We start from the raw sequence: 11,894 nt of genomic DNA on the forward strand, positions 1-11,894 counted from the left end.
AATTATCTTAAGAATAATATATTAAAACAATTTATATTAATGTCTGGAAACAATTGTGTTGGAGCATGTGTTGGACTGACGGGGAACCAGTGTTTTAGAATATTAATCCGAGGAACACGTGAGAGAACTCAGAACGAGGTTTTCAACTTTAGCTGTATTTAAATTACTTAATTCCATCTATAAAGCAGTTCTGCAAATAAATAAATAAATAAATGAATAAGATGTCATCATCCAGCTCAGTTCAGTTATCATACAACAACAGTATCAGTACAGTCAGATAATATTGTTGAAGATTAAGTGTTTTCATAATTACTGTTTACTTTCCTTAGGGTTACTTGATAAATATTTATTTTGTTTCATTTGAGAATAATACTATCAGTTTTAAGCGATCATTTTTTTTTAAATATATTTTTGTAAAGAGTTTTAATAGGCACGTGACAGACAAATAGGCTATGCCACGCCCCTAAATGATCAAACCTATCAAGGTGAAGTGCTGCTCTATTACGTCACGCCAACGATAAAAAAGACCCGCGACGCGACCGTCGCTCGTTGAGCTTGACGCGACGCGGGTCCTGGATGATGAAGTCGCTCACGGAATAAGGTCTTGTTTTGGATGACTGTGACTGTGACTGTGACTGTTTGTTTGCTGCACGATGCAACGGGACCAGTAACTTCGCACGCGCTGTTCATTCATTAACAAAGCGTCGTTAATTAGAGCGCGATGCGCGCGTGAGCAGCAGGAGGACACTCAGAAGAGCGCGAGGTCTAGAGGAGGATCATAACTTCACATTTATAAAGTGTTAGAGCTATCTGGACTCTGGAAACTCTTCGAGGTGAGTCGCAGTCTTTGTGTTCACAAATTGAGTTGATATTGATATCGATTTGCGCTTTACATTCAAGTTGACGAAGTTGCAATGAATGAGCTGAGAATTTAAAGTTTAAAATGCACTGGATTCATCAAGACATGTTCATGTTCATGTTCATGTTCATGTTCATGTTCAAGACATGCATCGTTGCATTAGGTAACATTATATTCTTTACTTACGACTTAAAGTATGTAAAGGTGGAGATATTCGATTCAAATCGCATTAGTTAACCTTAGGTAATGCATTAACTAACATTAACAATGAGCAATACATTTGTTACTGTATTTGTTCATGTTTGTTAATATTAGTTAATAAAACTACAGCTGTTCATTGTTTGTTCATGTTAGTTCACAGTGCATTAACTAATTTTAACAAATGCAACCTTTGATTTTAATAATATATTAGTAAATGTTGAAATTAACATTAACTAAGATTACTAAATCCTGTAGAATGCTGTATTAATTCATGTTAAGTAATGTAGTAAACTAATGTTAACTGATGAAACCTTATTGTAAAGCGTTACCATAATCCATCATAAAAACAACTGATTTGCACACCATACAGTTAAAGCATAAAAAAATAAGTTTTTATTGCAATAACAATAGGGGAATACAGAGTCATACAAAACACTCTAATCTATAAAAATATCACAATTATGTATTTTGTATAAAAAAAAATGACTCCTACATCTAATACATCAAGTATCCTCTTCCACAGCTGAGTCTTTACAGCTTTACGATTGTTCTGGATTGAAGTCAGAGAGTCGTAAGAGTCTCCTGATTCTCTCAGTGACACACAGTGGGAAAATCCCAGAGTAAAACTGGGAGTTGTGAAAAATATGATACCCTGGTGTTTGGCCAGATGAGAAGTTTATCTATGTATCATCTTTTAATTAATTTTATAACTGCATCATATATGTGACCCTGGACCACAAAACCACTCACATGGGTCAGTTTTTGGAAATTGAGATTTATGCATCATCTGAAAGCTGAATAAATAAGCTTTTCATTGATGATGCTTTCAGATGATGCATAAATCTCAATTTCCAAAAATTAACCCATGTGAGTGTTTTGTAATCCAGGGTCACATATATGATGCAGTTATAAAATGCAAAACACCAGTGTATCATATTTGTTAGGATATGACAATATTTGGCTGAGACACAACTATTGAAGATCTGGAATCTGAGGGTGCAAAAAAATCGAAACATTGAGAAAATCGCCTTTAAAGTTGTCCATGTTCGCGATTGTGCCGCAAAAATAAATGTTTTATATATTTACGGTAGGAAGTTTACTAAATATCTTCATGGAACATGATCTTTACTTAATATCCTAATGATTTTTGGCATACAAAGAAAAATCGATCATTTTGACCCATTCAATGTATTGTTGGCTATTGCCACAAATAAACCCATGTGAGCATGTGGTCCAGGGTCACACATCTCCTTTAATTCCTTTTATAGGCTAACTGTTTTAATTTCCCCTGCTTTTATTTTGTGAGTATTTTAATTCCTCTCTGTGTAAAGCACTTTGAAATGAAGTGTGCTGTATGATGAACAAACGTGCCTTGCCTCCTCAGCCTCTGCTATGGTGAACAGCCAGGCTGCGGGCGGTGCGTGTGTGTCCAGGGCGTGCGCGGGCTGCGGGGGTCGGATCGCGGACCGGTTCCTGCTCTTCTCCATGGAGCGCTACTGGCACACACACTGCCTGAAGTGCTCGTGCTGTCAGGCTCAGCTGGGAGACATCGGGTCCTCCTGCTACAGCAAAGGAGGAATGATCCTCTGCAGGACCGACTACATCAGGTACAACCCAACATGAGGGCTTCATTTAGGGTGCTTTCACACTGGGAAAGTCCGCTAGTTCACTTGCTTTGGTTTGGTCCGGACCAAATACAATGTTAATTTTTACAAGTGTGGTTCGCTTTCACACTGCCCTTTTTGCAAGTGAACCAAAACCACACGTGTGCTGAGGTCATCCATTCTTCGGACAGATTTTCGAACCGTAACCAGAGTTAGGGCCCTTTCACACCAATCTTGTTTAGTCTGGATTTTTGGACTTTTCAGTTTGATCCGAATCAAAATTACAGGTGTGAATCCTCCCCCGGACTACGGTCCGCACCAAACAGACCGAATTTGGTCAGACGAAAAGAGGTAGTCTCGGTCCGGATCAAACTGAACAAAGGTTTGGTTCGTTTCTAGTGTGAACGCATTTTCTGTATGGTTCGGACTTTCAGAACATTTACTGGAGGTTCCGGTGGTTCCCGCAGGATTGCTTGCCGTCTTCTCCTCCTTTCCTGCCGGCGACGATTAAGTGTTCGCACGACGAGGACGTTCATTTGGCGAATGTGAACTAGCCTCGAGTATAGTCGATGCTGCAGGTCGTAGTGCCGTAATAATAACAGTATAGTGGCAACGATGTGCGTCTGTTCATTCATTCTTGTCAAAGTTTCCCGCCGAACCGACAACACGCTGACGTCAGACGCACAACCGTTTACAAACCAGTCAATGTCAAGATGCAGCCCATATAGATGATGACGATGGGACGTAAGTGTGTCATGTAAAGTTCTTTAGTGCGTTTGCATAATTGCAATGTGAAACCAAACCAAAACTTAACGAATGTATAAAATGTATCAAACCGTGAACCTTGGTTCAGACTTTCAGGTGTGAAAACGCCCTTAGTTTGGAACCGGACCGAGACCACCTCTTCAGCTGGGTTTCGCTTAGTGTTGTCAAAAGTACCGACTTCGTTACCAAGTCGGTTCTGAAATGTAAAAAATGTGACGCTTTAGCGCTATTGAGCGGAATCGTAAACGCCTCTGATTGGCCATTGTGTTCACGAGCTCATTGGATATGTCTGTGATTGGCTACAATGATCGACACACGGAGGTGTTTGAAAGTGTTTTGAAAGCACACCGATCCACTGATAGACGAAAGCTCCCGTGTGTGTCTGTGCAAGCGTTCGCTGAAGAGCGTCATTGATGTATATTTACAACATGTTTCTGAAGCGCTGATCATTGTAGCCAATCACAGACATATTTGATGAGCGCGTGAACGCAATAGCCAATCAGAGGTGTTTATATTAACTCAACAGTGCTCAGTGTCACATTTTTTTAAATTTCAGTATAGACTTGGTACTGAAATCGGTACTTTTGACAACACTAGTCTCGGTGCCGTTGTTTGGTCCGCACGAGCGATTGCTGTATTCACACATGCCCAAAAGATCCGCACCAAAGGGTGGAAATGAACTTGAGTGTGACCGGAGTGAATACACCCTTAGATTGATTCAACTAAGATCAGATGACACTTTAGCTAGTTTTAAAATCAGAGTATTTCTGTATGGCCCAAGCTGGGATCCTAGCTCAGAGGTCATGACCTTTTCAACTACATCCAGCAATTCATCATATTCAATTCAATTCAATTCACATTTATTTATATAGTGATTTTCACAATACACATCGTTAATTGACATTATTGACATAGTCGGATGGTCAATTATTTTAGTAAATCTGGAAACACAACGCTTTTATAATGCATTGCATTTTTAATGTTTTAATTATGCTTTGTAATTTACATATTATTATAATGCATTGTATGGTCTCATGAATAATTATAACCACAGTTATAATACTTATCGTTACACCTTTATAGAGTATAATGCATTAAAATGCATTTCAGTCAACCAATTTCAGGTGTAACAAGGAATCTGCAAATATTTTAATGCATTTTAACTTTGGTTACAGTTATTTATGAAAAGATACAATGCATTATTTATAACATACCTTTTATAATGCATTATACATAAAGGCTTTAAGGAAAGTGTTACCGTAAATCTCTTTTAATTATTAACTACTTTTAATTGCTAAAAAAATGATTATTCTCGATTATTGTTGAGACCAACCATTCCCCTCTGTTACTCAAGTTTTGGTGTATAAACACATTTTTCACAGTTCCACTTTATTTTAAGGTGTCTTTGTTACTGTGTAATTATACATTTAAGTACTGATTAATATTAAGTAACGGCATGTACTTACTATAGGATTAGGGTTTGGTTTTAAGGTATAGATTGCATGTAATTATGCACAATCTATAGTTATTACTCTAGTAACTACATGTAAAATGTGTAACAATGATACTGTCAAATAAAGTGTTACCCGTTTTGTTTTTTATATTTTGGATCGTTTAAATAAGTCTATCACTTATTGCAAACCAGCATTTGGTCCTGTACTTTCTGGTCCTATGGAGTTATACCATGATTTAGGTTTAATTTGTAGCCCTGTTACTTGTAACCATGTTTACATTTTATTATTATTATTATTATTATTATTAATATATATATATATATATATATATTAACATATATATGTTAAACTGTGTGTTTAGACATGCACATAATAATTTTGTTTGTTTTTTCACCTTTTAAAGAACCTAATTTCACAGATCAAGCACAAAAATGCTGTTTGGAGTTGCTTATATATTTTTAGAAGTCATTTAATTGCTCTCTGAAAACCATAAATTCATCAGGTAGTCTGCATAATTTAAAAACTCATCTCACACTCTTAAAATACCATGAAGTGATTTAGTTTTAACAACTAATAATGAGTGTGAAAAAGGCTTTTAACTCATAGACCCGTATTTTTTCTTTTTTTTTCACCTCCACATTTAGCAGTGACCACGTTCAAAATCTTAATCATTATAACAAAGACGTTAGTCGATAATGAGACCGTTTGAGACGAGAGTCTCCACAGTCATTTGCAATTCAAAAGTTTTCTGAAGCTGTAGTTGTCATGCTATGCTGACGAGCATTTTGTTCTTCTGCTGATTTGCATCGGTCTCATTTGCATCCAGCGGGTGTTGATGATCTCTACAGATGCGCTCTCTCTCTCGTGCTCACACAGACAACATCAGATGCGTAGATGCGTCACACACACCATCGTTTAATGTTAAGCCTGGTGTGTGTCAACACTGCTGAAGTCACAGCTGCACTCCTGCAATAAAGCAAACTCCATTTGTAAAGTATATTCAATGTGCTTCTTCTCCCTCGTGTGTTGCAGGTTGTTCGGGCACACCGGGGCTTGCAGCGCATGTGGTCAGTCCATCCCCGCCAGTGAAATGGTCATGCGCGCGCAAGGCAACGTCTACCACCTCAAGGTCGGTTATGTGAAGCGTTGTAAAGGGCCAGTTCACCCCAAAATAAAGATTCTGTCCTTTACTCACCCACATGTCTCTCCAAACCCTGAATTATTTTCTTCTGAGGAACACAAAAGATTATGTTTGGAAGGATGTTTTTGTCCATATGATAGGATAAAGTCATTACACTTTGTTTTAAGGTGTCTTTGTTATAGTCTAATTTTACGTTTAAGTACAGAGTAGCAACATATATCACTTTAGGGTTAGGAATAGAGTTTGGTTTGGTTTAGGGTTACACCGTCCTAACTACACACTCCACGATGCACATTGCACAATAAAAGGTATTTTCAGGTTAATCAGAGTCCTAACCAGCGTCGACGGCGTCACGCAACGATTCTATTTTAGAAACGGTTTTTATTTTTCTGCGACGTCGCGCTGGAACAACAAACACAAAGTGTGGTGATGATAATCTCAGGTGCTGTTTATGTGCTTTATTTAATGTTAAAAGCGTGTAATGTGACTTTGAATATCATTTAGTACTCCAGCTTTGTAGCTGTAAAAGCAACAATGGATAATTTACCTCAGATCTTGAAATTAAACAAATGGAAACGAGAACATTCAAACTGTGAACAAACAAGTGTATTCTTTGACAAAGATTGTTTTAGTAACTCAGTAGCGTTTGTGTTTGAAAAATGTTTAAATGGTGTAATATTTATGATTTTGATTATGTAGCTACTTATCTTGCGAGTGCCGTCGAGATTACTCTGGTGCTGCGAGACTCCGCCCACACGCTGTTCTGATTGGCCAACTCCGCCCACACACTATTCTGATTGGCTGACTCCGCCCACACTGTTCTTATTGGCTGTGGGTTTTGATTGATTTCGCAGAGGCGTCGCATCTAGTGTGGACAGACAAATTATTTGTCACTGAAATCTTATCGCATCGCGTCTGGTTAGGACACGGTGTTCGCTGCACGAAATATCAAAATTATCAAAATATCACAAATGTACAAATCAAGATATGCATATCGCAAAGGCTTGTGATAACCACATCGCAAAGGCTTGTGATAACCACATGTGATAACCACAATCAAAAAGTCCAAGTTGTAGGTTGACGCAGAGAGTAGACTGGACTCGTGACCATTACATATGTGTGACATGCTTAATGTTATTAAGTGCAATAAGCGAAGGACTCACGCGCGCATAGGAAGCCACCTCACGGCACAGGACGGCTCATGATCCCGAATTCAGTTCACCGGGCCAAAAACACACAATTTATGTCAAAATGCCCGTCTTGGTAAGTTTTCACATAAACCCAGTCAGTTATATTAAGTGAAAGTAAACAGTTGAGAAAGAAAATGTGTGTGTGTATCAGTATATTGGATCTGTGCATTAGCTCTTATGGTGCGTTCACACCGGACGCGAACAGCGCGTCAGGCGCGAGTGATTTCAATGTTAAGTCAATGCAAAGACGCGTTACGCGCGTAAAAAATTCCTGCGGCGCAAATGAGGCGTTTAGCGCATCGCGGTAGACGCGAATTCGCCTCATTCGCGCGTCAAGTTCGCGCGAATTGAGCGTCCGGTGCGCTAAACGCGTTACGCGCGAATGATTTTATTAGTGCTTTTTGTGCATTCACGCGTTTGACGCGAATTCGCGTCTGCCGCCCGAGTTGAAAAATCTGAACTTCTGCGTCAATTCGCGCCGCGTTAACCAATCAGGCGCCTGCTTGCTGCATCACGTGGTGAACTGACAGTTTATAATGTTATTTTATGTTTGGCCTCAATACATTATTTTGTAATATGACTAAAATGCACAAAAAAGCAAATCTTTCACATAAAAACTCGATTTCAATATGAGAAATACTCATTTTTTTTATTGAATGCTATTTATTCCATATCTATTCTAGATTATATGAAACTTTATTAATCTAATGTAAAGACAACAATCACAATTTAGTGTATAAAAACAAACAAACAAAAAAATCACAGGACAGGTTTCACTTTTGGAGGCTGGCTCCAATATCACGCAGCCCTAATTGCATGTAATTATGCATAATTCACTGTTATTACTACAGAAATTCCATGTAAAGTGTATAACTGTAAAATAACGTGTTATCTAATAAGGTCCAATAATTGTATAGACAAAAAAAACATTAAAAGCTTGTTTTATGTTCCACAGTTGAAAGTCATACAGGTTTGGACGACATGAGGCATATCAGAATTTTAGTTTCTTTGCTGAACTATCCCTAGTACTACATTTTGTGTGTTTCTAAATAGCAGATGCTCATTAGAGCTGAATTAAATGTGTGAAACATCATTATTTATTTATTTTTGTCTCATAATAGTATGCTACACTACATCTCTGGATAAAGCCTAGCTATATTACAGCTTCTCATAATGATAGTGTTCTCATTCGTTTAAGATTGAGCTGACCTTGGTTGCACATTGATCACCTTATAAAAAATCATTTTGAGCACTGAGCCAAGGCAGTTTGTGCAGTGAAGGCTAACCCTGACTAGCAGCTCTGTGCGCTTTAATAAAATGCACTGCTAATAATTCAGCACTTGAAGCAAGGTTTAAGGGATAAAAGTAGTCATTCCTCTCTCATCTGTTCCAGTGCTTCTCCTGTGCGACGTGCAGAAACCAGTTGGTCCCCGGTGACCGATTCCACTACGTAAACGGCACCATATTTTGCGAACACGACCGGCCAGGAGCTGCACTCCTTAATACGCACCTGCAGAGCAACCCGGTCCTACCCGACCAGAAAGTGAGTGCATGCTTTTATTTTACTCTTTAAGGTCAATATGGTCTTCAGTCTGTAGGCCATAACCAGGGCTTGACATTAACACCCTCCAACACGCCAAATGTGTGTGTGTTTCAGTGGTGGTGTGTAACGCAGTCACTCCTATAAGACACTTTGGCAGGTTGAATTTCATATAAAATTATTAATTGTAGTCTTTTAATAGTCTGAAATAATAAATTAAGTGCAATGTAGTGTTGTCACTAATATTGATTTTTCAATACATATCAATACTGAAATATCTGAAATACTCATTTCCCACAGAATAGACACACGATACCAGCGTCTCTTTCTCTCTCTCTCATCTCTCCGACAGCGAGTGACACACAATCCCGCCTCTCCTCACTCACTCCTTTCATTTGCTCCGGATGAATATTGCTGGTGTAACAGGGCTTTAATTCGCCGTGGGATTGCGAGTATTGTGCATAATTTTACTCATTCCGGCAGATTTTGTGCTCAAACACCCAAAGTACGGCACATAAAGCTATGGAAGCTTGTTTCCGCCACAGAATAAAACATTTTAAAAGATAATTGCGACTTTTTATCTCACAATTGCGAGTTTACATCTCGCAATTCTGACTTTATTTCTCAGAATTGCGTGAAATAAAGTCGCAATTGCGTGTTATAAAGTCAGAATTGCGAGATATAAAGTCAGAATTGTGTGAAATAAAGTCAGAATTTTTTCTCGCAATTGCAACTTTGTCACGCAACTCTGACTTTAGAACACATAATTGCGAGTTTATATCACAATTCTGACATCTTTTCTCATATAAAGTCCCATTCTAAGGGGGAAAAAAGACAGACTTTTTTTTTTTTTTACCTCAGAATAGTTTATATCTCACAATTCTGACTTTATAACATGCAATTGCGACTTTATATCTCCCAATTGCGACTTTATTTCTCAGAATTGCGACTTTATATCTCGCAATTGCGACTTAATTTCGCAATTGTGAGAAAAAAAGTCAGAATTGTGAGATAAAAAGTCGCTATTATTATTTATTTACTTTTCAGAGGTGGAAACAAGCTTCCATATAAAGCTGCCTCTCAGTATTGATTGAGTTCTTTTTGCTGCTTATTGCTCTTAAACAGTCAAACACACAAAATAAAGTTAAAATGCCAGTCTTGGCGAATATTCACATAAACAGTCAGTTATGTTTTAAATGAACATAAACAGTTGAGGAAGAGACGCATGTGTAACAGTATAATGGATCCGTGCGTCAGGTCTTAAAGTGACAGCAGCCTAATATTCCTGCTGCAAAAATAATGAGATAATATAAAAAATATCTATATTGCAGCTTTTCCCATGGTATCGATGTCAAAATTGTGGCCAGTGAAAATGCTGAATAACTTTGGAAAACCACTAGTCACAGCGGCTGCTGAGCAAAAAAGCTAATGTCAAGCCCTGAGTATGACTATTAAAGTGTGTCATTGTGGATGAACATTAATTTTGACCAATTCTTATGTTTTGTAGGTTTGCTGAAGGACTCCCCTCCGTCTTCGCCTCTTCCTCTCTCTATTTACCCTCCAGTGTCCTTTTCATCACTGCCATCCTTCAGACACTGATCCTTCGATGCACTTACAGTTTTACAGACTTAAGAGTTTCTTTGAGAGCGAGTTTGGGATGGAAACGTTTCTGTGTATCTGACATCATATCTGACTCTGTGGTGGACTCTGCAGTGTCTCTGTTGGTGATATTGTGGCTTTCTCGCCTCCTGAAAACAGAAGTAGCACGTCTATTTACTCACAGGAAATCCTGTCTGTCTCAAATCTAACCTCACAGAGAAGACTTAATCTGAAAGCAATGAAGTCAACATGAAAACTGCGTTCTCAAGCTATTTCTCTTCCATGTGTCTGATTTAAACAGGATGCTCATCCAGAAAACATGTAGGGCAGGACTTTAGAAAATAAAGAAATGCTATCACAATCTAAAACGGAGACGTTGAAAGGTAAGAAAGCTGGTGACGTCAGCTGAAAAAAAAAAGTTATTTTAGAGGTTATTACATTTTCTTTCGTTTTTATAACACTTTTTTTTTCTCCCTTTGAAAGGGTAACAAAGCTCCGTTGTCACTTCATAGTTTTCACTTGAGGAACATCCGCCTGGAGTTGAAACTAGGCCCGCCAGTTATTTTTACTAAGTACTTATGATATTAAAAGCCCAAATTCAATAAACACCTTATTGATGATGCATACTATGGCGAGCAGATGAACCCATGAATATATTTCTCGTTAAATGTTTCCCATTGAAAATCATTATAAAGAAGAAAACGCTTAACCATTTAGAGCACGTTGTGGGCTCATCTGATCGCCTGTATATAGTATGCATCATTAATAAGCTGTATATTGAATTTTATCTTTTAATTTCACTGTTTTAAGGCACTTTAAGTGTTTAAGAACGTCCCGCTGTTTTTAGTGACTGAAATACTGCAGCAGGTGCTGGATATGGATCACAAGGGCACAATTTTCTTCACATATCATTGTTTTTCTTCTTTTGAGATGGAAAACTAACATTCCTGTGCTGCAGTTCTGCCCTCCGGGTCTCTGCGCCAGTCACATGACATGACTGAAAACTATGAATAGCGACGTCTGAAGCACAGATCACACATGAGTCGCTTTCTGTTGGTGAATTCTCACAGATTGCTATTAAAATAACTGGATTTCACAAAGCAACAATAAACGTGACCGCACTTTAACACCTAAAAAGTGCATTAAGAAAGTAAACTGGGTCAATTGATTTCATGTTGACAACAAAAACAGGGTTTAGACATCGTTCAGGGTGTAGAATTGAATTGTAAATATGTTTTTATACCCTCTCTGTAACGGTTGAATTATCTGCTCAACATGTGATGTCTATTTAAGGTGTACTTCTCCAATAAATGGGAAATGCAACAAAACCCAGCCGTCAAGAATGAATTTGTTGTCCCGTTTTACCCTCCAGATTTCAGTGTTCATTGTTTATGGCTCCTTCTGCTGTAGTTATTAGCGCTGGTCTCGGTGGCGCAGACCTGATTACCCAAAGGCTTGGCATGAAAAGGGCTTGAGCTCGGACCATTACAGAAGCAATTAAATGTGAGCTTGGAGTGTGTAAGTTCATTGTGAGTGTCGTA

At 38.3% G+C, this 11,894-nt stretch overlaps 1 protein-coding gene across 2 annotated transcripts; it reads left to right on the forward strand.

Moving 5' to 3' along the window:
* Positions 1–469: 469 nt before the first annotated feature.
* On the forward strand, positions 470–11,690 carry LOC308680291 (LIM domain transcription factor LMO4-B). 2 transcript variants are annotated; one of them, XR_014028903.1, is made up of 6 exons: positions 470–833; positions 2,445–2,667; positions 5,916–6,012; positions 8,608–8,757; positions 10,262–10,736; positions 10,837–11,674. XR_014028903.1 is itself a non-coding variant. In XM_081348346.1 (5 exons), exons 2-5 carry the CDS (start codon positions 2,453–2,455, stop codon positions 10,268–10,270), a joined length of 471 nt encoding a protein of 156 aa, XP_081204472.1. In that variant the 5' UTR covers positions 470–833; positions 2,445–2,452; the 3' UTR covers positions 10,271–11,690. The 2 variants fall into 2 exon arrangements, 1 of the variants encoding a protein (XP_081204472.1); XM_081348346.1 differs by having other exon boundaries at positions 10,262–11,690.
* Positions 11,691–11,894: the final 204 nt, after the last annotated feature.

This window comes from Scardinius erythrophthalmus (genome assembly GCF_964197995.2).
Source record: "Scardinius erythrophthalmus genome assembly, chromosome: 20".
Lineage (NCBI taxonomy): Eukaryota > Metazoa > Chordata > Actinopteri > Cypriniformes > Leuciscidae > Scardinius > Scardinius erythrophthalmus.